Raw genomic sequence first — 24,795 nt, 5'->3', positions numbered from 1 at the left:
TGGACAAAAATACTCGAGACGGGCATCGTCGATCGGAGCCTTCTTTCGACGTTCCAGATGTGTCGGGGCATCCGCTATGACATGCGAAGGTACCATGCTTAAAAATAAGATGACTACCGTGCCTGAGTCAGCGCAAAGCGAAGACACGATGCCACCATGCATGCAGTACCCGTGTGTCCTGTCCTGTTCTGCTCTGCTCTGTCCTGTCCTGTCCTGTCCTGTCCCTGTGTGCTTCCTCGCGGCGGATACTGCGACGCTTACGCTGAGTCCGTACATGGGTAATGCGCAATCCATCGGCGTATGCTTGACAAAAGAGCCAAGTTTGTTCGGGCCCTGTGCCGTCTTGGCGTGGCCAAACAGTTCGCTTCTTACAGACAATGAACCGCCTCCAGGAAATCGACCCCCGTGTTTTCCGTGCGACCAATAGGGAGGCAAGATTTTAAGTTCGTGTGGACGGAGTAGCATTGCCGCATGTCGCGAGCCCTCGAAGACCTCATGATGCGTCCTGTAAATGACGAGAGCGGATCATGGGAAGAGACAGATGAACTGCGAATATTTCGCCCCGTTCGTCCGGTCTGTTCGGCACGGGATACCCGAGGGCATCGCCCGTATAGGAAAGAGTTTATATTTCCAACGCTTTTACTCCGTACGGACATCAAGAGCGGCTAAGATCTCCGGGGGCCATCGATTTATCAAGGGTCTCGTGGTTCCACGCTTGGAATATCTATAGCCCTGTGGAGTATTCGCGCCGCATCATGTAGAGTGACAGAGAATTGGGACTTTGTGGAAAAAATCCAACGGTCCAGGGTTCTTCGTTTAGATACTACCTAGACAGCTTCCTCTCTCCAAGAATTCCCAAGAACGTATACGACTGCAAGAGCGCATGTCAGTCGTGACTCGGTAAACAGCCGAGCCGATTCGCTTTGCGAAAGCCAGCCGCTCGCACCGTTTTGGACAAGTAGACGACTGCCCAACAAGGCAACTTTACTCGGACCTGTGGCCTGCATCTTGGCTCGCGCAATCGATCCGTAAATGACGACGAACATGGTGATCCGTAATGAATTGATAAGCGGCGGTCATCGGGCATAGAGTGATATTGCCAGTATCACTCCAACTCTCAAGTATGCCGACCACCAGACTGTAGGTGGCACCGAGTAAGAAGCACTTGAACAGGATATTGGTTGGCCAGCTTTTTGAGAACCTCGATATCTTGGACGGCACCATCAGAGGCAAATTGGACCCACCGCTTATTGACTTCCACGAGATCCAAGACATCACATGCATCCAGATACGTACAACCAAGCCTGCCAAGGGCTCTACTGAGTCCGATGTAACATGCTGACAAGCGCCGCGGGTCAACACGGCTGTTTCTGAGAAGCCGAGTCCTTGAACGCGGGGCACGTCTAGATAGTTGATCGATGTGCAGCAAACGTTTCTTAGAATTCTTGATTGCGTATTTCGTGTGGAGAAAACCAATACCGGACTTATCAAACAAACACAACTGACTGTCTGCAACTACTAACGACTAAGCGATTCACAGCGAATGTTGAAACCATCGGTTTTTCCTTTTTTCCTTTTTTTTTTTTTTTTTTTTTTTCGTGTGTGTGTGTGTGTACGCGTGTGTGTGGTTTTCTTTTAGTCCTTTTTTTGTGGCTGAAATTGACTTGCGCTAAACAGCAACGAGAATACCATTATGAGCAACTGTCGCAAGTCTCAAACTAAAGTCGTCCGATAGTGGTTTCATCCCGTCGGGATTATTTCGTGGTACTCCCATAGGGGTCCTGGAAAAAGACGACTTGAACCGTTACATCATCTCGGATGTATCGGCTGACGGGGCTGTAAGCGGTCATGGAACCACAAAACAGAGTGCGGCGGTTGCCGCCCAATGCATTCTTCACAAGGCAGACGGCCGCATTGTCAAGATCCTCAATTGCAAAGAACTCGGGAGTTGCTTTGTAAGATGGCCATCCGTCCTCTCCAACCGTCAGAGCCGTCTTGGCGTCGATAACGGTCTCGGGCTTGCCAGCTTTTTTGGCAGCCAACCACCTTGAAACGCATTCTACAGCATCGTCGTTGGAAATTACATCCCACAATCCATCCGAGGCCAGAATGACAAAATCCTTTGTGGCTACCTTGCGAGTGGTAACTTCAGGCTCGGCAGTCATATAAGGCGGCGACTTATACCCGGGGCGACCGGCGAAGCCGTAGAAGTTCCCCTGGAGTGACGTGACGGCGTCTTTGGATAGCTTCCACCGGTGATCCCCAAATCCTCGAGTTATGGCAATGCCCAACAAACGCCCGGTTTTGGGATCAATCATGTCCCCAATCTCACCGGGGTGAGCCTTGTCGAGACGCCTCACCTCGTCCTGGTTAAAGCCGGTTTGATCCTTGCTGAGAGCTACAGCGCTGTACCCGCCAGCCTCATCAGACCAAGATCCGAGCACGGCTCGAGAGTCGCCAGTCACAGCAGTTCTGAGCATTGAAGAGGCCGGTTCGTACATGGACAGCAGAGCACAGGATCCCGACACGGCAGGAGCAATGGCGGCGAGGACAGCGGCGGAACCCGGCTCCGCGGCCGCGGCTCCTTGAGCGGCATACTTGGCCTCGTTCATGATGCGGGCATCGAGGTTACTAAAGGCCGACTTGATAGCTGAGTCAATGAGCTCGGGGCTTGTTGATGCTGCAATGCGGCTGACGGCGTGGGAAACATAGGGAATCAGCGCCTGCCGAAGGACTGCTGACGTCGCCCAACCACTGAATGGGGCCAATAAGGCAATAAGCATAAGCAACTCAGGATTATCGTCATGGGCCGTGGAGGTGGGGGTTTTGAGGGGGGAGGGATGTCAAGACATTGGTATGTACTCACGCGTGACCGTCATATACACCAGCATACAATGTTTTGTTGCCTCCAACCCCCTTTCCGACAGCCACGGCCCATTCATCCTCGACGGGGTTGTTGCTGGCTACACGAACGACGTCGATTCTTCCGTGGCCATTGTGCCCGTCAAAGGTGAAGCTGGTTGCCTGTTGTCGAACTTTGGCGTCTGCCGCTTTGAGACTGTACACCTCGACAGGGGACCTGACGGGAATGTGGCCCTCATCTGCAGGCTCGACGAGGGACGGCACGCTGTGCGATGCGCCGGACTGACTGATGGAATAGAAACCGCAGGCTCCGGCGATCAAGGCTCCAAACGTCACAGCAATGGTTCCAGGCGAGTCTCTTGGGGGCTGAGAGGATGACGAGTAGTTGTTGGTGTTGAGGCAGGAGACACGCGGGTGCGGGGGGTGCCGGTGTCGCGAAATCACCAGGCGCGCTGTTGTGGTGCGTCGAAACATGGCGATGAGCACGCAGAATAACGGGAGGGTTACACTGTCGGCCCAGAGGCTGGGTCTAGGTCTGTCTGGAACGCATACGAAATGGCTGGAGCTGGTGGTTGAAATTGGACACCAGTCGACTCAATTGCAAGTGTTGAGCGTTTGGAGAATATCGAAATGCCAACTGCCCATGTGAATGTTCCAAGATTTCGATGTTGGAAGGACCAGACGCTAGTGCCTGCCCTGAAAGGAAATGGCGACGACTTGACGTCTCAGCGTGCCAGCACATTGAGATGTCAACTCCTGGGTGCCAGCTGCTCGGCCCAGCGAGCCGGAGCCCGAAGGCCCTACATGCGGCGCATTTAGTGCACCCAGTCTGGTACAGTGTACTTTTAGTGCACATACCGGCCTGGTGCTGGTCTCGAGTGTGCCTCTCAGCGATTCGAGTCTAGTGCATCTAGGCCCCAAGTCCGCCGAGCTGGCACGCTGACCAGTTGACCAGCCGAGTCCAGTCCGCTGTGACCCAGGCCTAACGACGTGCCAGCAGCGGGCGCTCGCTCCGACCATTCAACCTTCCATGTTGACAAAGTACATGCCCCAAAGTATCTCCCAAGGCCCTCCCCGCCCTGACGCTACCTGGTCGCGTGTCGTCCTGCTCAATTCGTCCCTCAATGTCTCCATGTCCTTCAATATCCAGTCCGTATATTAATTTCCGTGCCATCTTGGACCCTCTCACCAAGTGGCGCCTGCACGCACTCGTGGCGGTTCACAAACTCTCACCTACATGAACCTGAGCCACCGACTAGCCTGGCGGATGACGACTGGAGGCGTGCTTGTAGCACCAGGCACCCTGTCACGCCGCCAGCACCAGTCCTGCACCCTCGCACCAGTCCAGACACCACCGGCGACCCTGCAGCCGCCCTCGGCCTGGAACTGTGGCCGAGTTACCGGTTCTCAGAATCCATCTCCCGCATTTCCCTTTTTCTTCACACTGGTTTTTGTATCCATGGTCATAAAAGCCTTCTATTATAAATCGTGATATCCTACCCGGCCTACACCTGCCCAAGATAGTATCCCACGGGTTCCACGGCCCACTGCCCAAACGAGCACAAATACACTGTCCCACTCGCCTGTTTATTGGTGTATTCTGCTGCATAAAGTAGTAGTTAATATTCATAAACGTCCATCCATCCGTGGTGGAGGCGGCCAGAGCCAGTGACCGAGCATGATGTCACCTGCCCCCGCGGCCGTGCCAGTCCATGATACAAGTATTCGTTTAGTTACCACTACGTAGCAGCGCCGTTGGACTGATGGCTATGAGGCATTTCCGCTGGAGTGCACAGCCCTAAAAGATACATCTTGTAAAAACTTGGCGGGGTTTGAGGTTTGGTTCGACGTACGGAGCATTAGCCGATCTTGATTCGGAAGTCGGCTAACGACTAGCTACAGGGTAGCTCGACCAGACTGATGTTTTAACAAATGCCAGCCAGCCATTTTTCGTTTCAATGTTCCATCTTACTTTCCTTCTCTCCGTTCCCTTCTCTCTCTTTTTTTTTTTCAGTGTTCCCAGTAAATATTTGTTCTTCTTTTCTATTGACCCCTTTGCCCCTGGCGCTATTCAATTGACCCACCAGATTGATGTCTCTTTCCAAAAACCCCCCTCTAATGCTCTCTCGTATCTGTACCCCCCCCCCCCCCCCCCCTTCAACCTGCAACGGCTATCTCCGTTGCAAAATTCAAGACACAAAAAATATGCAACAACGTACTTAAGTAGTGAGGTCGCAGCAATCATGGAACATTCTAGAACCAAATCTACATCTGCGTCTCCCGAGACCTCGATATCCATCCTCCCGCGTAAGCACTCTCCTTCCCGAAGACTTATGCTTATCCCACCACCTTGCAGCCGCTACCCGCGCAACCGCGTTCCCCACGCAAAAGCACCAATTCTCTGTCACCAACCCCGTCCCCGAAGCTCCTGGTACGAACGAACGGTCCCTCCACAACCCCATCACGACATTTCCCCGAACAAAAGAGCCTCTTTCCGCAACCGGAGGGGTGTACATATCTTTTTCCCCGCCGGAACCGTGTCCCGCGGCTCGCCCGTGGTGCACAAGCGGCTCGCGATGCTACCGCACGTGCCCGTGACATCTGAAGTCAAGGGGCAAAAAAGAAAGTTAAATCCCGACATCTTGGTGTAAATTCCACCGAGACTCGGCGATATGTTACACTGTGCTACCCCAGAATCGGACGGCCATGTGGTCACCGAGTTGTTGGCCGAAAATTGCGACGGCCGGGGGTAAGGGGATAAGGGTGCGGCAGGAAAATGACTTGTCGGAGACTCCGCAGTCGGCTTCCTGTGCCTATTTACGAATGTTGACGTTGATGATATCATAGCATAGCTAAATTATTTGGTCCAATAATAGACCAACTCCAGTGACATCACACCGTCTGTCCAATGCCCTCACGGTCATCACGATTGCCTGGGCTCCCATAACTGGCCGCCCTGGCCGCCTCGACCTTTGCCGTTGTCCCCAATCCGCCTTGCCATATTTGCTGCAGCTCCGTCTCTTCCCACCGAGGCTCACTCGTATTGTTTGTATTAACACTATATTCGCTGCTCTGCCATATTTGCAATGTTGACGCTGGTTTTGATATCCTTGTCGCAAAGTTCTCCGTGCTTTCTGATGACGCTGGCTTGCTATGATGAATGCCTTTGTCGCTGGTTGCCTTGTTCTTGTTGGCGCCGCGGTCTTCCCCATGCTTGCCGGATGAGGCGCGCCTTGTCTTGAGCATGCTGCCAACGAGGCTGCTGAATGCTTCGAGCTTGAGCGCTTTGAGGGGCAGCGCGTAGCAGTGCGGCACGTTGGTGACAACGATGGCGGTGCTGCCTTCGCGAACATACCAGTAGATCCAGAGGATGCTCTCGGGATGTGCGAAGCAATAATATCTGTTTAGCACAGCGGCAAGAATCTAGCTAAATGGTCAGAACGGGTGCTCATACATATCATTGGGTTTATGGCGACGTACGACAAAAATGCCCAAGCCGAATATCCCACAAATGGTCGCTTTTCTATGGTTGGTTAGTGCCGATTGTAATTATTCAGCGGGGCTTTACGCACTTTTTCCAGGGCAGCTGTGATTGCAGCAACATTGATATGGGAACGGCGAGCATTAAAAGATCAGATGAAAGGTTGAAAGCAAACGACATGATCAGATGGCTCTGCGATGTCGTACAGCCGGCTAGATCCCATGACGGTGCTCAATGTTAGTACGCATTGCCCGCTCCGAGAAGATGACTCGAGACGTACGTGTATTTCCTACGAAAACTCGAAAGTAATTGCGAAATGGTTGACACCAAAAGCCGAAGAAGAAGGCCTCAGTGACGACCCATCCCGCTAGAACGTAGCCAAGCAACAGCTTGACGTGCAATTGTCGCTTCAATCCCGACCTGGGTCCAAACTCTTGTCAGTAAACAACTGCGCCCTGTAGCATTGAATGTTGTCGCAGTGCTCCCTCACGTCAACTTCATAAACAACAAACACATGCACACCTTGCATAGCATTTGCAAAACCACCATGGACTCCTCAATTGTAAACGTAATCTTGCTTCCGTAGATGCGATCACGCATCTCGGCTCCGCTCATGCCACCGGTGCCCGTTGACGGCAGGATATTGGTGTGGGGGTGCTTTTCTTGAATATTGACCCATACAATGACATTGGTGTAGACGCCCTGCAAGCTGTCAGTGTCAAAGTGCGGGACGATCGCCAAGTGTCAGCGCCACATATCGGCTTCCTCCGCGAGTGGGTCAGCGGCGGACATGACTCGACTCGACTTTTATTCTCGTCCACGTTGAATCGAGACATGTTTCCTTACAAAGGCAAGAACCATGACATAGTCTTCGACCTCGAAATACCGAACTCCACCCAGTCGGATTGACCTCGAGACGCTGCATCCGAGTTAGTACTGGCGCTGACACTGGCACTGCTCAAGCTAGAGTTATCGGCACACGAAGCACCGAGCCATGTCCGCGGAATCATGCACGTACAAGCGGCAGAGTGTGAAGAGGCTGGCGAAGCCATACCATGTCCACGACTCGACTTGCCTCGAGTCGGCCATCTTTTGCACCTAACCGTTCGCTCTGCGACCCGCGTCTATCCCGACATTTCTATAATAAAAGTTCTCGAGGCTCGGAGACGCGTGGGGAGGATCTGCTTTCGGTGAGCGGACAGCGGCCGTGGACGTCGTCACAACTGTGGATTGAAGAAAACGAACGCCCCTTCGGCTGCGAATATCACATATTCGAGCAGATGAAATGTCGTGGCGGAATAGTACTGTATTGAACAGCGGCGTCCTTGAAGATTTTAAGTGAGGGGACAGCTCACAATCGACCGGCTCCCCAGAGGTGCCAAAAGCAATGAAATCAACCAGACATTGGGCCATTCACGATTGCTGATCCTGCCCCTTCACCCCGACCTGCCTCTCACCCATAGCGCAGTGTCTTTGAGGCTGTCAAATAGCACAACGGCCGGCGGGTTACACCGAGAGACGACGTTGAACCGTATGATTGAATATCATTTGTTGGCCAGAGACAAGCCCTCGGCAAAGCGGCATTTTATTGGCGAATTAAAAGGAGGGTGGCGTTCCATGTCTTGCACGGCTTTTTCCTTTGGTACTCGTCTTCAGTGCCCGAGCATCTTCTGCGCAGGCAATATTGTCCTTGTCCAGTGTGAATTGCTTCCAGGTTGTTTTGCCCCAATGTTCAGGCGTGAAAATTGATGTCATGCGTAGAAGCCGAGGCAAGGCTGGGAAGTTCCCGGGCAAGTATCATTGGGTATCTCGTCGTGAGAGATACCGCATGCATCATCTCAGCTGACAGATTGGCCGCATTACCGACGCGCATTTGAGCAATTTAGTACTCTCGGCCCCCATGTCTCACGGCAGTACGAATACGACTCTGCTGGCGCGTGGATCTGTGGTTGTCCGGACAAGACTTGAAAGATTCGGATGCCTAGATGGGTGCATCTTTATAGACCTCAAGCTGCAATGGTATACCTTATCTGGTGTAGCCTTGTGGATATTTATCTCTTCAGCTTTATGCTTTCACCTCTCCCCGACGGAACCAGCAGGATAAGGCATGCCGGTTTTGTCGGTCTCGACGAATCACCAGTTTGGATAGACTGAAGGTGAATTCTGTGCTGAACAGGAGGGGCTGCGGAAGGTCTGCTCAACCCGAGAATATGGCTCGATATGCTAAACATACTCGGGAGCCCTATATATCGCTCACCCTTGCGATAATGTTCATGGCTCATTTTGTCTCGATGGCGGGTGATGACGCATCTGATGAGCGGCGAGCTGAGCTTTCTAGTGACGAGTTCCATGAGGGCGTATCGAGTAAGCCAACCGATAATCGAATCTAGTTGTTTGGCCGGATCCATCCCCTCAATATGACCTGAAGTAGGCAGTGAGATGTAGATTATCAGAGGAGTTGGGCTGTGGCCAATCGACGACGCAGTCGACACTTGGGACACCACTCAGGCCGCAGCTGACATTTTGCATACAGCTGAATGGCGTTACAACGCTGGCCGCATCTACATGCAACTTCCAGTGAATAGTAGAACAGAGCGCATCAGTTCCGTTGGTTGCTGTCTCGCTTCTGGGGAATCGACGTCGGCAACGCCGGAATAATACTATGCGTCCGGTGAACGTCGACGGTAGGCTAGGGTTTAACCATCAACAAAACTTTAGTCATACCTATACATCTGGACCAGCATCAACGGCCAGCCAGAGATTTCCCTATATCCCTCACTAGGATCCCCAACCCGACTTTAACCTGGTCCACATGAGGATCGCTATGACCTAGATCAGTCAACCTGGACCAAGGCAACTTGGACAATTATAAATGGTGTCTTGGGCCGTTCATGTTCTCAGCAAGACGGGAGACCCCCTCTTTGACTACCGAACTTGATGTATGGGGGGAAGAATTATGGAAAATAACCTTGTCAAGGTTAGCACGACGGATCTTGACGTTGGCTGTATTTCGACCCAACTTACGGAGTACTGTCATATCCGGTCTGTCTGGTAGCCAAGGAATGGATTGGATATCAAGATCCAGTTCAAGATCCAGTCCATGCGACAAAGGGCCAGGGGCTCTACTACTAGTTTATCCCCTCGCGAGTTTGCATCCGATTTCTGCACAAGCCAAAGCCCAACTCGGACGAGCAGAGGTAAAGCCAATTGCTTTCCACTATTTGACTATGAGGAGCAGGGCGAAAACTTCATCCAGCCCTTCTAGGCTAGCAAACTGACTCGTCCTTATCGGGGGTTCCCTCTGCTTGGCCTGTGAGGTTGTAGTTTGCGCCACACTGGTCATTTGGGTATGACATTTGACGTGTAATAAATGAACGTGCCAACAAAGGAGGACTTTGCTGCCCCTACGGAGTACTCCAGGCTCGTTATTCGCAAGAGCACGGCTGAGCCATTGATAAAAGCGGCTTCATGAAGTAGCGAATGGGCTGCTGGGATCGTCTTGGAGAACAGCCACTCGAGCACGAAATAGGAATAAAAAGCGTTTATCAAGCTTTAGGTCTTTTGTCCATCTGTGGACGAGTGACTGGCCAGTTGACGCTTCTGAGACATTGACGCAGCGGTGTATGCAGCTTTTGGTCTGTTAGCGTCGGGACACGCACCACCTTTGGCTCACCTGTCTATGACCGTCTGCCATGCATGCTTCCTTTGCCTGCGACTTCGAGCTTTCTTCTCTCCGCAAACTCGCTCTCTAGTTCGTCGTGGTGAAGCATGGAGGATCAGAGTTTCGTCCACTGTTTTCTTTTTTAAACCCCCCCCGTGCGCAAAGGGAATTTCTCACGTGCTGGAGGGTCGGTCGCTCCTGCCACTTCACCTGGCAGCATTTGTCCCGGCGGTGTCGCTCATTTTTGCTGCAACACAACCCATTGAGATCTGCGCGACTGTCTATACCTCATCTCACAGTCTCGCGTCTCAACTGGGCAGTGGGCATACGCGCAGAGACTATGTACATCGCCATGCCATCCAGCACGCCACCATCCACACCTGGCGCGGGCGGCGAGATCGAGAAGCACACCACGCTTCCTCATACGAACTTGACTGACGACTTGGCTGGCTCGTCGAGTCAGGAATCTGCCGACCATGGAGATTCAAGGATTGATGCCATTCAGCAAAAGAAGCCTGTCTTGAGGTTCCTTGCGAATCTCGAAAGTCGAATCGACCGATTTGCCAAGTTTGAGGCCATGGGCGTGGAGAGGGTTCCTGAGGACAAGCGCAGACCCCCGCAAATACTCAACGTATGTATGTAAAGTGGTAGGGCGTTATGGGCTATGGCGCTAATATGGCTATTCAGATGATATTTTTCTGGTTTTCCGTCTTGTTCAGCCCAACAATGATTCAAATTGGTATTTTGGGCCCGATCCTTGGACTCTCAGTCAACACCTCCATTATTCTCACCATCTTCGCAACATTGTCCGGTTCGACTGTGCCCGCCTTTACCGCCACCCTTTCATCCATGACCGGACTACGACAAGTGGCAGTGTCGCGGTATTCCTTGGGACTTTGGGGCTCAAAGTTGGCCGCTGTGCTCAACGTCGTCATCAACATTGGCTATGCAACGATTGCTGCTATTCTTGGAGGCCAGCTTCTCCGTGCCGTGTCAGGGGGCAGTCTGGCACTGGTCGTCGGCATCGTCATCATCATTCTTGCTGCCTTTGTAGTGTCCTTTTTAGGCTACCGAGTTATCCATCACTACGAAAGATATGCCTGGTTCTTTGCTTTGGTCCTCATCTGTGTCCTCTACGGACAGTCTGCCAAGTACTTTTCCCCGACACCTGACGCCGGTTTGAGCTCTGGAATCGATCTTAGCGGGGGCTGTTTGTCGTACTTTGCCATCATCTTCGGCGTCTGCGCTTCTTGGTGTCCGATAGCGGGCGACTACTACATCCACTACCCCGTCACGACTAGTAAGTGGTTGGTGTTTGGGCTGACATATATTGGCTTGATCGTGCCTACAATATTTGTTGGAACTCTGGGTAATCTCCTCGGGGGGATTGTTCTGACAAACGAGATGCTATCCAGCATTCACCGCCAAAGTGGCACGGGTGGTCTCATTCTTGCCATCATGTCACCTCCTGACGCCTGGGGCAAGTTTGCCTGTGTCTTCTTCGCCCTATCGTTTCGTAGGTTTTATATGTGGCGCAGGCGACTAAACTGGCTCCTATGCTGACTTGATTAAAAAACAAAAAACAGTTGGCGACACGATTGCGAATATTTACTCCAGCGCGCTTTGCATGCAGCTCCTTGGCAAACACTTTGTTGCTGTTCCGCGGTTCTTCTGGTGCACAATTTTGAGTCTCGTCACATTTGCACTCGCCTATGGTGGCCGTAATGTGTTGGAGGAAATCATTAACAACCTGCTCTCCATTCTCGGCTATTGGACTCTTGCATTCGCCGTCATTCTCTTTATTGAGCACTTTTATTTTCGGCCAATGATTGGAGGGTATGACTTGACGGCGTGGCAGGACCCCAAACGACTACCGCTGGGCTTGGCTGGTACAGGTTCTCTGCTGATTGGCATTGGATTTTCATTCTTAGGCATGTGCCAAACCTGGGTATGCAACCGACCAAGAAGCTGAGCGACAGATCTTGGGTCTCATGCTAACGGCGCATTTAGTACATCGCGCCCATCGCCAAGAAGATTGGCAGGTATGGAGGGGATGTGGGTGATGAGCTTACTCTCATCTCTGTCACGATTGCCTATCCCGTCTTGAGAACGCTGGAGCTGAAATGGGTTGGACGGTGAATGGGCCTAGAACAGTGACGCACGGTCGACAGCTATTTGCAGGGCTACTGTTAACGGGCCTGATGTTTAGCTGAGTGGGCATCCCTGAAGTGGCTTGCCAAGCCTGTCAGGAGAGATAAAGCTTCGGCCCGACGCCATCTCGCAGCTTTGGTGGGCCATCCAACATGGAATGGTCCGGGGCGTTTTGGCGTCTGGTGGAGATGGCAGGGAGTAATTCATTCGCCGAAACCCTGAACACTACATTAATTTAATCAGGATTGTACGGAGTACGGAGTGGTTTATGTTATATTCAGGCACTTATTCTGGAGGTGATTGATACCCGAAGAAGGCTTTTTGTATATGGAGTTATGTAGCTGAGTAGTTTGACTCGCATCATGTGAGATGAAATGTCGTGGGGGAACTATGGATACCCAGTTGGCATTTGAAGTACTAGTGAGGCACATGGGGTGTAAATCGGTCGCTATTGAACTACATATGTAGTGTATGATAACACAAAGGTAAGCATTCATATGAGCAACGCACATATAATCATGTTCAATCGAAACAGAAGCCACCACCAGATCGATCAAGGTCATATCACAATACACGCTGGCGGCTCAGGGATCTTTTTTCACGTCGTAGCTTCGAGCCACCCCTCACCGCAAGTGCACCAACAAATTCAATGGTCGACTACGACCTCCGCTTCTCCCCCTCATCTTGACATTCCATATCGTCCAACACTACATCTCAACCACCTTTCCGTATCCCTCAGATCCGGTGAATTCATCCATCGTATAGTTGTATATGCCAAGCAAACAGAATGACAACAAACGACAGGTCTCACGCCTTTCACGGCGTCGTCATCCACGCCACATCCCTCTCGAGCCTTGCCATCCTCGAGAACGCGCTCCTCATCGTCACCCCCACAGGCCGAATCGCCTCGCTCGAAGCCAACATCCTCATCGATCAGGTCCCTTCCAAGCTGGCCTCGCTCAACTACGCCTCATGTCCCATCACATACCTAGCTCGTGGGCAGTTCCTCATGCCCGGCTTCATAGACACGCATCACCACGCTCCGCAATGGCTACACCGCGGCCAAGGCCAGGGCCTCCATATCCTCGAGTGGTTGGACCAAGTTGCCTTCCCCCACGAAGCGCGCTTCGAGGACGCCTCCCACGCGAAAAGAGTCTACGGCCACGTCGTGCACGGCATGCTGCGCCAGGGCGTGACAACAGCCAGCTACTACGGCTCCAAGCACGGCGAGGCCACCAAGATCCTAGCCGACACCTGTCTCTCGCGCGGCCAGCGCGCCCTCGTGGGCAAATGCAACATGAGCAGAAACGCACCCGACTACTACCGCGACGCCGACGAGCGCGAGTCCCTCCAGGCCACGCTCGACTGCATCCAGCACATCCGGCGCATCGACCCCGACGGCCAACTGGTGCGCCACGTCCTCACGCCCCGGTTCGCAATCTGCTGCGAGCCCAGCCTGCTCGCGGGCCTGGGCGACCTCGCGCGGGAGCACCCAGACATGGCCATCCAGACGCACTTCAACGAGTCGGAGCAGGAGAAGGAGGCGACGCTCGCGCTGTTCCCAGACTTCACCAACGAGGCCGACCTCTACGAACACTTTGGCCTCCTCAACGACCGCTCCATCCTCGCCCACTGCACCATCATGACCGACTACGAGACCCGGCGCCTGGCCCGCCTCGGGTGCGGCGTCGCCCACTGTCCCACCGCCAACATGACCGTGGGGGGAGGCTTCATGGCCGCCCCCGTGAGGGACTTTCTGCGCAGCGGCATAAAGGTAGGTCTGGGCACCGACTCGGGCGGCGGCTACTCGTCGTCCATGCTCAACGCCATGCGGCACAGCCTCGTGGCCTCGTTTGCGCGGGACTACCTGGACGCGCGGGACGGCACCGCGGCCGTGTCGTTTGAAGAGGTTTTCCACATGGCGACCCTGGGGGGTGCGCAGGTCGTCGGGTTCGGCGGTGAGGCGGGCAATTTCGAGAGCGGCAAGGCGTTTGACGCGCTGGTCGTCGACGTGCGCGGCGAGGCGGGCGGTGTCAACGCGCCGCTCGAGGAGGACGATTCGGCGAGGACCATGCTCGAGAAGTTTGTCATGACGGGCGATGACAGGAATATACGGAGCGTGTATGTCGCGGGGAGAAAGGTGCACGGCGTCTAAGAGAAGGAGAGGGGCCGGCCAACATGACCATGTACTACGGAGTACTACGTACTACTAGTTAGTTGCCCTGCATGATATGATAGCCGTGAAAAAGGGTGACGGTACCGTTTACAATAGCTACATTGTATCATCTATTCGGGTATCTAAACGCCCGTATCCACCGAAAAAAAGACGCGCCTGTTAAATATCCAACGCCCAAGCTTACTCGTCATCTTCCAGGCCATATGCTGCATCCATATCGGCATCATCGTCATATCCACCCTCAAATTCGCCGCCGTCGCCGTCGCCGTCGCCATAGTCCTCCCGCTCTTCGTATTCTTCCTCCTGGGCCTCGTCGTCACCGGCAACACTCTCCTCTGGCTCTTCATTTGCATCATCGCCCCCCAGCGTGCTGCCAGCCACGCTGGTTTTGCGACTCGTCGCTGCCGAGCCGAGACCACCCGCATTGGGAATGTCAAAGATGCTGCGGATGGCGTCGTAATTGATTCGCTTCGACCAGGCCCTGTCCTTGACAACATTGATGGCTGCCTCGGCCGCAGAACTCGCCGGGCTGGTCTGGCCTTCGCCCATCTTGGCGCGCTTCCGCCGTCGGCGTGTCTGCTTTGGCCTCTCTGCCTCGACCTTTTTTCGAAACAGCTTTTCCTGGTGCTGTCGCAGCCAGTCCTTGTTTTGGTTGACCCAGATGAGCTCTTTGATACGGGCCTCATCGGGCGACAGAAGACAATTCTGCACCTCTGGATCGTCGGCAAACTCGTCCTCTGTCACCTCCTCCGCCATGGATACGGCTTTGGACGGCCGTTGCTGGAGGGCCCAGTCGGAGTGGATCCTGGCGCGCTGTTCGGCGTTGGCATACGCAAGCGCGTGCTCATAGGTCAGCGGATCGTTGAACATTTCTTCGATTTGGCCTTCAAGTTCTCGTTCGTCTTCTTCCCAGGTCTCGTCGATGGGAAGTTGTGGTGGCTTGGCGCGGCGTTTACCCTTGTTGGAGGACTGCTCGCCCTCCCCTTCTTCCTGGTCCAGCTCCTCGTCAATCGCGTCGCCGAATTCGTTGACCAGGTTTTCCAGACTCTCCGTTGTTTCGCCCTCCGCCGCGCTCTCGTCGTTGACGCGGATACTTGGCATGTCTTTGGGGATCTGAGAGGGCAGTGGGGGAATGATGAACCCTTCGGTGTCCCGGCGAAATTTGATGGCGGGCGCTTTTGACAAATCGGCGCCCCCTTCCGTCATTCTTCGCTGACGAAAAGCCGTTTCGACGCCCGAGGTAATGTCGCCATTTTCGCCGTTTTCAGTGGCGCTTCGTTTTCTCTTCCGTGACTTGTCCTCCATCACCTTCCTATATTCATCCGACTTCCGATAAAAGGACGGAGGATCATGGGAACTTTCTAGGAAATCTTGCTTCAGGAAGTCCTCTACCGACATCTGACTCGACTCGGTGATGTTGAACTCTTGGAGTCTGTTCTGAATGGTGTGATTGGTGACCTTGACAATGTAGACAACCTCGCGGACGGTGCGTCGGAAGTTGTGCATGCGAGCCGCCATCAGCAAACAAGCGCCGCAGATGCCGGAAGGCCGTCGGCCCATGACCATCCAGTCGCGGCTCATTCGCTTGACCAGTCTGACTGCGTCTTCGGCAACCTTGGCTGTCTCTTGGTGAAACTCCATCTTGGTCGCGAATCGCCAAATGAGATCCTCGGGGTACACCGGAATGAGCCCGTCGTTCCCAATAGGAACAACTTCATTGAGCTTCTTGAAGATGCGCCCGAGTTTGAACACATTGAGTTGAACCAGATCAGCCAGGTCAATCAACATTACTTTGCAGGGCGGTTCCGCGCGGCAAGCGGCATACAGGCAAACGGCAGCGACACTAGCGAGCGTCCGTCCCTGGATGAAGTTGGCGCCGGAAGCCAGCTTGAAAACCTGCGTGCCGGCAGTCACCAGGCTTTCGCTCACACTGAGCTGCTGAGCGTAACCCTGCATGAGACCACGGGCCTCACGGATGCTCTTCTCGCGATCCTCTGTGCCGCCAACCCTCCGGAAGGCCGGGCCCATGCTGCGAACACCGGCTTGATCGGCCCCGATGAAGGAACCGTGGACGACTGCCGCACCCGACGAGGATTCGCCAAACTGGACTTCGGCCACAATGTTGCTGTCGTCAGCGACACGACCGCAGGTTTGACAGGTGCCGTCGACGACGTTGGGCTTTGGACAAGCCTTGTTGGGACATTGCTGCCGGGCAGGAGCCGCGACGCTGCCGCCGCGGTTGGCCGACGCAGACGCTGAGCGTGACTGTCCTGCGGCCTGCATCTGGCGGCGCTCCTCGCGCTCTCTCAGAGCCCGGGCGGCATTTGGCCGCGCAAAGGGAGACTTGGCCGGGCCGCCCGCGCTAGGTTTTCGGGTGGGTGTTAAAAACGAAGACATGAGGTTGATGTGGTGTGTGCAAATGTCGAATACAATTTGATGGTGAATATGGAGTTTTGGATCCCCCTACCAGACAAAGAAAAAAAAAGACAAATAAATGTACAAAAAAACTCTATCCCAGTAACACAGTACTATTATGGATAAGACATGAATATTCTTGGCCCTCTCCAACCGGACTGATCTGGAGCAATGCCACGAACGGGCAACGGTCTCATGGGACGGGCGTTGTGTGCGTGTCGACGAGTCTGCACTGTGACGATGTGTTCAGCATGGCATGGCATGGGGTCTGGTCGAGGAAAAGTGCAGAAAAAAGGCGAGCATGGGGGGGCGACGACTTTGGTCGCGGGCGCAGCGGACGGGGTGGTCGAGTGGGGATGGGCACGGGCAGAGTTTTGCGTCGCGTCAAGCCTCTTGCTGAGTCACCGCCGACCTCGAGGATTCGAACGCCCTCGAGGGCAAAATTATTTTGGGCGCCGGCCGGGGGTCGTCAATCAAGTTGACGGCTGTGCACATGCATTGCTTGACGATTGATTTCAGGGTCAGCCGAATGCAAGCTGGTGACAGAGCAAACTCGGCACGGATTCTGGACAAGCTCGTCGAGATGGTCGCTGGCTCAGTCGCTCTGGTCAAGCTGGCAAAGGGACGCTGCGGCGTGGTTACCGCCGACAAGACGTCACGTGCTTCAAGGTTCAGCATGACGCGGGACACGGACACGGACACGACAGGAAGGTATAGGGTTAGGGTTACCTGTCACGGACTCGAGGGATTGTCTGTGAATATGCGGGCACATCTATTGTTTGTGCTTGGCAATGGAACAATGATGCCCGTTGCACTTTTTGATGAAGGGGCTCTTGACTGCGCATGTACTAGAATAGCCGACGTTGACACTGAGTCACGGACGCTGTGTCTGAAGCTGGGAATATCTCATGGCATTCAGCACACGAGCTGCTTTACGTGCCCGTCTTTACATTCAAATCATAATATTTGCATTCCCGCCCAGACTCGTTCTCAAGTACGCATCAGACACGGCGAAAGCCAGCCCATCAGTTCCAGTTGACGGTAAACTCGGTAAACGTGGCCTCCAACTTATCCGCCGTGTCCTTGGAGGGCCTCGCAATGGCGGCGGCGACCTCGACCTCCCACCCGTCGCCGGCGGCCGTCCCAAACGGCCAGGTGATTTCCCTCAGGGGCGTCTTGCCGCCGTCCCGGTCGAGGTGGTACACCCACAGCGTCGTGCCGGTCCCGTCGTCGCTGCGCTCGACGGAGATGGTGACGGGGCGGGAGGCGTTGCGGACCTCGTGGCCGCAGGGGGCGTCGGAGACGCTCCAGTCGGAGTAGTTGTCGGTGCAGACGGTGGACAGGCGGGGCGCGTCGTTGAAGAGCTCGATGCCCGACTTGATCCATTTCCTGTCGGCGCCGTTGGTGAACTTGAAGAGGATGCCGGCCTGGTCGAACTGGTGGGTGTATGTGGCGAGGAAGGTGATGCATGCGGATTTGAAGCCGAGGGTTGGGCCCTTGGAATGGACGCGATAGGGGGCTGCGGGGGATTAGAATTTGTTTTTATTTGATCAAGTTACAAATGAACAAGTTGCGCGTGGTCTGGTGATGAACATGGTGTTAGGTGAGGTGTGTGGTTTTACCTGTAAAGACGTCATGCGCGGGAGGCTTCTTCCAGATGTCGGTGTTGGCATCGGCTGCAAAAGTAAGCGGCGTGTGCATTTTGGTATTTCCTGACTGGATTTGTATGGGTTGTATATATTTTCGGGCGTGTGAATCAATCCCGCTCAGCAAGACGCAAGATGGCAGCCGTGGTATTTATACCGTGTCGGTTTGTATCACGGAGTCTCGGCCAGGCCAGACTATTGACCGCCAATGCCACCCTCCTCCGCAAATGGGCTCTTCTTCACAGGTCAAAATAAGCTACGAGCCCGCGTTGCCTACCTGGTAGCTAGTCGAGGCCGTGCGGAGACCCTAGTCCCCGTGTTCTCGCCATTATTAATGACTTTATGGAGTTTCATCAAGCAACTTGTGTCAAAATGGCTACTCCGCTCAACTCGAGCAACGTGGATGGTGGGTCGGCCTGGCTCCAAAAGAATGGAGGCCATCTCGGCGAGACGAATGCGGTAGTTGGCACGAGCATGGACGAGGTGAATTCGGAATAGATGACAAAACAAGGTCATGAGACATTTCGGAACGCACAAAGACGAAGTGGGCAGAAAATGGCCAAGAACAGGCTCTTTCTACTATTGAACAAGTCACGATTACGGCGTACAAACTTGGCATTATTCACCACCACCAGACCAACTACTCCATCGCCAGACCCTTCATGCCTCCCCAGCTCGCGGCCCAAAGATCGAAAAAAGGGTACCACCTAGGCCGCCACTCGCCCGTCCCCCCCTTGGGAAACACGCTCGTCATGTTCTCGAGGTACGTCGACGTCAGCCTCCACAACGGCCTGGGCACCATCGTCTTGGTCTCAGAAGCGTCCACCCGCGGCGCGGCCCAGGTCAGCCTCTGCCGCTGCAGCTCCCTCATCACGCGCAGCATGACGGTGGCGGCGCAGTCGGCCCCCAGGGTCCACGAGTTCTCGGCATATCCAAACGAGAAGACGAGGTTCGGCACGTCCTGCAGCATGCACTGCTTCCAGGCGAACCGGTCGGTCAGGTCGATGGGGGCGCCGTTGGCAGAGAACTGGATGCCGCCGCCAAACTTGAGCCGGATGCCCGTCGCGGCCACAATGACGTCGGCCTTGAGCACCCGGCCCGACTTCAAAACGATGCCGTCCTCGGCGACGGTGTCGATGTGGTCCGTCACGACACTCGCCCGCCGCGACCGGAGCGCGGCGAAGAGATCCCCGTCCATGACGACGCACAGTCTCTGATCCCACGGCCCGTACCGCGGCTGGAAGTCCCTCTTCCAGTCGGCGTCCTTGGGGAGCTGGAGGGACGTGAGGAGGCGCAGCAACCCTCCCGCGACGGCGGGCATGTTTCTGCTCACAAACAGCAGGATCTGGGTCTGAATCATCCAGCGGTACCGGTTCAGCCGGCGCGCCATTCGATCGGGGAAGATGACGGCCAGCAGGCGGGCTATTCTGCCGTACTGGTTCAGCGTGAGGTACCAGCTCGGGCTGCGCTGGAGCATGGTGACGTGCTTGACCTTGTTGGCGACGGCGGGCACGATGGAAATGGCCGTCGCGCCGCTGCCAATAATGACCATTTCCTTGTCGGCGTAGTCGTAGTCCTGCGGCCAGTGCTGCGGGTTGATGAGCCTGCCGCCAAAGTTGTCGATGCCGGGGATGGCCGAGGCAAGCGGCTCCTGGTAGTCGTAGTACCCGGTGCCGAGGAAGACAAACCGACCCCGGAAGAGCTGCGGCGGCGGCGTCGCTTGGCCGTCGTGATGCTCGTCGCCGCCTTGCTGCTGGGCCATGACCTCCCAGCATTTTTCGTCGGGGCTCCAGTTCGCCGAGACGACCTTGTGGCCGTGGCGAATGTGCTTGTCGATGCCGGCCTGCTGCGCAGACTCGACCATGTACTGCTTGATCTTTTCCCCCGAGGCAAGCGACTCCCTGCCCGGCCAGGGGTTCCAGCCAAAGCTGAAGGTGAAGACGTCCGAGTCGGACCTGATGCCTGGGTATCGCCAGAGATCCCACGTCCCGCCGATGGCGTCGCGGCTCTCCAGGATCACGTACGAAGTGCCCGCCGGCGCCTCATTCTGCACGCGGTATGCGGCGTTGATGCCAGAGACGCCTGCTCCGATGATGACTACGTCAAAGTCCAAGCTGTTGGACGAGGCTTCCGACTTGGCGTCCATGGTCTACCTGACGTGACACAAGAGTGTTTGGGATTAGGAAAAAAAAGAAAGATTTTGTACGACACAAATTTTTTGTTGCCGGCCGGCTGCTGGCGTGTTCTCGGCCGCTCGGATTGGCACATGCGAAAAAAAGGGTTTGCAGCTATTTTGATCAGCCGAGCCGTCAGTGTAACCCAGCCAAGACACCACCAAATTGGTCGGAATGCAGATGTCGAGCGGAGGCGTCGACGAATCAAGACATCTTGCCCCTTCGGTGAAGATTAGGAGAACCCTTCAGCTCCACTTCCCCTCAATTCTTCAGAGGGTCACAGTCTGTTTCGAGCCATCCATGGTGGAGGATGGAGGAGGACACTGTCTGGATCAAGGTAGTCATGGAACGTGATATCGAGACCCTGTGTCTTAGTTGTCGAGACAGGCATCGAATATCGTGTCAGCCCATGTCACGCTGGATGAGAATGAAATGCATGCTGGTTGGCATGCTGCCCGTATCAATCATGCGGTCCATCCATTGCCATTTGCACCGACGCCGCCAGATGTTTCCAACCATGCATGCTATCAGGGCCGCAGCGTGACTCTATCAGCAAACGTAGTATATCGTTTCGCCCCTTCTTGTTCCACACCTCGGAGCTGGTACTCCGTACTCGGCAGTAGAAATCGACCCCTGGGATGCCTTGTTTTGTCTCTGTGCAATGGTTTCTCCATCAGCACTGAATAGAAAGATCGGAATGGGTAAAAGTCACTGCGAGGTAAATCGCTGTACGAGCCTACAAAAGGAGTCGCATCCTAAACCAGGTATTGGCAGAGTTGGAACATTCGTAGTTTGCCCGAGGCTTGTCGCAACCAACTAAACTCCCGACAGGTTGATTGTGCGGCAGAGATTCTCACGCAGGCAGTGTTGTAAGGAAAAACCGAAGATCTCAAGTGTGACGAAAAATAGCATTTGAAGACCTCCACTTTTGGCAGCCGTTAAAACAGGCAGCAATCTGGTGATCCACTTTATCCCATTGACAACGTTGAACAGATTTGGATGCCGACTCATTCGAATCATCTCAACCAGCCACCGTTTGCTCAATAGAACAATAAATGACGGAATACACAATATACCGAGGCCGGCTTATTTTCTCACTGGCCAACATCCCTCCCATTTGATTGCCGTGCTGGGGCCGGGGCCAAGCTCGAAGCAGGAAATAAAGTGCGATCCCACCCTGCTGCCTGATGTCGATGCTGACACAAGATGTACATGGAACAGAATATAAGCGCTAGTCAATGTTCAAGAATTATCAGGAACCTTCGAGACGTATCCAGGACATTGATCAGCAGTGATACATTGCACGTTGTGGAAAGCTTCAAAAAAGATATAATGCGCGGGAGCCATCCAACGTCGTCATGAATACACAGCGTTCTTCACTCGTTCAAATCCCTCTCGCAGAGAACAGGACGATTCCATCATGGCCGACTACGCAAAACCTCCCGCCGGCGCGACCCTCGCCATCACGCCCTTCAAGGCGCACGTCGCCGAAGAAAAGCTGCAGCACTTCAAAACACTGCTGCACCTCTCGCCAGTCGGTCCCGCCGTCTTCGAAAACACCCACGCCGGAAACACATACGGCATCACGAGGGACTGGCTCCAGAATGCCAAGAATACCTGGCTAAACGACTTTGACTGGCGCAAGCACGAAGACCGCATCAATTCGTATCCCAACTTCAAGACGTCGGTCCAGGATCCGAACGGCAACACCATCGACGTCCACTTCCTGGCTCTCTTCTCCGAGAACCCGCATGCCGTCCCCATCGCCCTGTTTCACGGATGGCCAGGCTCCGTGTGCGACTTCTTCGACATGCTGGACCTCTTGAGGCAGAAATTCTCGCCGGCAGACTTGCCGTACCACGTTGTCGTGCCCTCGCTGCCGGGGTACGCCTATTCCAGCCTGCCGCCGGATGTAGATTACGGAATCGACCTGGCGGCCGGGGCGATGCACAGCCTCATGATGGGCTTGGGTTTTGGGTCTGGATACTTGGTCCACGGTGGCGACCTGGGCAGTTTTGTGAGCAGGATCATGGCGCTGCGGTACGCCGAGTGCAAGGGGATGCATGTCAACATGATGGGCGCGCCGGCGCTGGACGAGAACCCCCCGCGTAGCGAGGACGAGAAGCAAGCGTTGCAAAGGGCGCTGGAGCATATTGACACTGCGAGCGGATTCATGTTGCAGCAGGGGCAACGTCCGGCGACTGTTGGACTGGCACTGAGCGCTAGTCCTTTGGCATTGCTTAGCTGGTGAGGCATACTCCTTTTTTCTTTTCTTTTCTTTCTTTTTTTTTTTCTTTTTTTTTTTTTTTCTTTTTTTTTTTTTTTTTTTTTTTGCACAATTTTGGCATCCTGAGCACTTGCTAACGGCGAGGATAGGATTGGTGAGAAATTCCTGGCGTGGACAGATGGCGATTTCCCGCTCGACAAGATCCTGGAAAGTGTGACGCTGTACTGGATGACGGATACATTTCCTCGAACCATGTATCATAGTCGCGGGGTATGTGCTCTTGGCCCTGGTGGTATTCGAGTGGAAGCTGACTGTGTCTTGTAGTTGGCCGGCGCACATGACAAGCCAAAGATTGCAAGAACCAGCGTGGTATGTACCACCTTGTCTGAACGGATTCGATGAGTGCTGACGAGTCGATGGCTAGGTCTGCAAGATGACGGCGCTGCAACTTCCGTACGTCGAAAAGCCGTGCGGCTATTCTCTGTTCGCCAAGGAGATTTTCCCTGTTCCCAAAACGTGGGCGGATCTGAGCTGCCGTCTGGTGTCGTTCAACCAACATGCGCAGGGCGGCCACTTTCCAGTGAGTGCACACTTTGACGGCGACGGCTTCGTGTGTTAGTAGGCACTAACGATATTTAGGCCATGGAGAGTCCACGCGCGCTGCTCGCTGATGTGGAGGCGTATGTCGAGAAGGCTTGGACTGCAGACGACTCTGCAAAGTGAGGGTTACCGAACTATATGATGGGATGCTGAGATGAACAAGTTGGTCAGGAAAAGAGTATGAAAGAGTCGCGGACCTGAAGATTGGATACCACAGGGACATGCTATAAACAATTCACTTTCTACAGCTTAAATTACGTGCACAATCATGTATTCTGATGCAAACCCTGCAGATCATATCCCACCGCCGTCCAACTCATGTCGCAAGGCTGAAAAGAACCACGGGCATCACCTTGCCGTCAAGCCCCCGTCGGCCAAGAGTGCCGTGCCAGTAATAAACGAACTTCTCCCACCGGCAAGGAACAAGACGCCATCCGCAATCTCCCCCGGCTGTCCCATGCGATTCATCGGCACCGACGTGCGCACAGTCTCCTCCACAACCGTCTGGGTTTCCGGCGAAACCGTCATCGGCGTCTCCGTGTACCCCGGACACATGGCATTGATGCGCAGCCCGTCCTTGGCGTAGTCCAGCGAAGCCGACTTAGTGAGCCCAATGACGGCATGCTTGGACGCCGTGTACGCCGCGTACCGCGGTATGGCGACGAGGCCCAGGACCGACGCCAGATTGACAATGGAGCCTCGCTGCAGCGGGCGGCCGTCGACGGCGGACCGTATCGGCTCCTGCTTGAGCATGATCTGCGCGGCGGCCCTGAGGACGAACAGGCTGCCGTTGAGGTTGACGCCCATGACGCGGTCCCAGTCGCTGGTGTCGGCAAAGGCGGCGCCCTCGCCGTGCCTGACCGTCACGCCCGCGGCGTTGACGACGTAGTCGAGCCTGCCGAATGTCGCGGCTGCCTCCTGGACGGCCTTGCTCACTTGCTCCTCATTGGTGACGTCGACGACGAGCGTCAACAGGTGGCATTGTCGGGTTGCCTGGCGTGCTGCGATTTCTGCGGCAACCTCTGTCTTGGCTGCGAGGAGGGCCTGCTCGGATCTGTCGAGGAGGGCGACCCCGGCGGCACCCTCAATGGCAAAGGCGCGGGCGCATGCTTTGCCGATGCCGGACGCTGCTCCGGTGACGAGTGCGAATCCGGGGACGTCCATTTGGCGATAGGGGGGGAGGTGTAGTGTCAATGCGTGATGGCGAACGGGGTACGAGATTCCGGGGCCCTCTGTGATGGAGGTGCTTCTTTGTGTTTGGGGGTCTGGTTCTTGGTTCGAGCATCTGTTGAGCGGGTGTTCAACTGGGGCCTTGGCAAGTTATCAATTAATGTCAATTTATTAATTGATGTTTCCACAGTTTGCCGATGCCTGGCTAGTCTCGGAGCTGCCAGGCGTCCCC

At 54.7% G+C, this 24,795-nt stretch overlaps 9 protein-coding genes across 9 annotated transcripts; 3 read left to right on the top strand and 6 right to left on the bottom strand.

Moving 5' to 3' along the window:
* Nucleotides 1-1,754: 1,754 nt before the first annotated feature.
* MAA_09470 (Protein phosphatase 2C, manganese/magnesium aspartate binding site) lies at nt 1,755-3,336 on the bottom strand (the record flags this gene model as incomplete). Its single annotated transcript, XM_007827468.1, has 2 exons — nt 1,755-2,754; nt 2,867-3,336. 2 exons carry the CDS (start codon nt 3,334-3,336, stop codon nt 1,755-1,757), a joined length of 1,470 nt encoding a protein of 489 aa, XP_007825659.1.
* A 2,418-nt stretch (nt 3,337-5,754) lies between these two features.
* MAA_09469 (ubiD family decarboxylase) lies at nt 5,755-7,432 on the bottom strand (the record flags this gene model as incomplete). The annotated part of the gene is made up of 7 exons (XM_007827467.2): nt 5,755-6,285; nt 6,343-6,385; nt 6,435-6,533; nt 6,637-6,710; nt 6,866-7,045; nt 7,190-7,262; nt 7,362-7,432. 7 exons carry the CDS (start codon nt 7,430-7,432, stop codon nt 5,755-5,757), a joined length of 1,071 nt encoding a protein of 356 aa, XP_007825658.2.
* Nucleotides 7,433-10,356: 2,924 nt separating this feature from the next.
* On the top strand, nt 10,357-12,143 carry MAA_09468 (cytosine-purine permease; the record flags this gene model as incomplete). The annotated part of the gene is made up of 4 exons (XM_007827466.1): nt 10,357-10,635; nt 10,692-11,520; nt 11,591-11,952; nt 12,015-12,143. 4 exons carry the CDS (start codon nt 10,357-10,359, stop codon nt 12,141-12,143), a joined length of 1,599 nt encoding a protein of 532 aa, XP_007825657.1.
* A 799-nt stretch (nt 12,144-12,942) lies between these two features.
* MAA_09467 (Guanine deaminase) lies at nt 12,943-14,310 on the top strand (the record flags this gene model as incomplete). Its single annotated transcript, XM_007827465.1, has 1 exon — nt 12,943-14,310. One exon carries the CDS (start codon nt 12,943-12,945, stop codon nt 14,308-14,310), a length of 1,368 nt encoding a protein of 455 aa, XP_007825656.1.
* Nucleotides 14,311-14,511: 201 nt separating this feature from the next.
* On the bottom strand, nt 14,512-16,728 carry MAA_09466 (Transcription factor TFIIB; the record flags this gene model as incomplete). Its single annotated transcript, XM_007827464.1, has 1 exon — nt 14,512-16,728. One exon carries the CDS (start codon nt 16,726-16,728, stop codon nt 14,512-14,514), a length of 2,217 nt encoding a protein of 738 aa, XP_007825655.1.
* Nucleotides 16,729-17,771: 1,043 nt separating this feature from the next.
* On the bottom strand, nt 17,772-18,447 carry MAA_09465 (uncharacterized protein; the record flags this gene model as incomplete). Its single annotated transcript, XM_007827463.1, has 2 exons — nt 17,772-18,265; nt 18,369-18,447. 2 exons carry the CDS (start codon nt 18,445-18,447, stop codon nt 17,772-17,774), a joined length of 573 nt encoding a protein of 190 aa, XP_007825654.1.
* A 585-nt stretch (nt 18,448-19,032) lies between these two features.
* On the bottom strand, nt 19,033-20,538 carry MAA_09464 (Flavin monooxygenase-like protein; the record flags this gene model as incomplete). Its single annotated transcript, XM_007827462.1, has 1 exon — nt 19,033-20,538. One exon carries the CDS (start codon nt 20,536-20,538, stop codon nt 19,033-19,035), a length of 1,506 nt encoding a protein of 501 aa, XP_007825653.1.
* A 1,448-nt stretch (nt 20,539-21,986) lies between these two features.
* Nucleotides 21,987-23,516, top strand: MAA_09463 (epoxide hydrolase; the record flags this gene model as incomplete). Its single annotated transcript, XM_007827461.1, has 5 exons — nt 21,987-22,813; nt 22,943-23,063; nt 23,118-23,162; nt 23,218-23,373; nt 23,433-23,516. 5 exons carry the CDS (start codon nt 21,987-21,989, stop codon nt 23,514-23,516), a joined length of 1,233 nt encoding a protein of 410 aa, XP_007825652.1.
* A 225-nt stretch (nt 23,517-23,741) lies between these two features.
* Nucleotides 23,742-24,557, bottom strand: MAA_09462 (uncharacterized protein; the record flags this gene model as incomplete). The annotated part of the gene is made up of 1 exon (XM_007827460.1): nt 23,742-24,557. The coding sequence occupies one exon, from the start codon at nt 24,555-24,557 to the stop codon at nt 23,742-23,744; it is 816 nt and encodes a 271-aa protein (XP_007825651.1).
* Between the last annotated feature and the right edge of the window lie 238 nt (nt 24,558-24,795).

The sequence above is a fragment of the Metarhizium robertsii genome (assembly GCF_000187425.2).
Source record: "Metarhizium robertsii ARSEF 23 chromosome Unknown MAA_Scf_4, whole genome shotgun sequence".
NCBI classification, from domain to species: domain Eukaryota; kingdom Fungi; phylum Ascomycota; class Sordariomycetes; order Hypocreales; family Clavicipitaceae; genus Metarhizium; species Metarhizium robertsii.
This window is presented reverse-complemented; position numbering and strand designations above follow the sequence as displayed.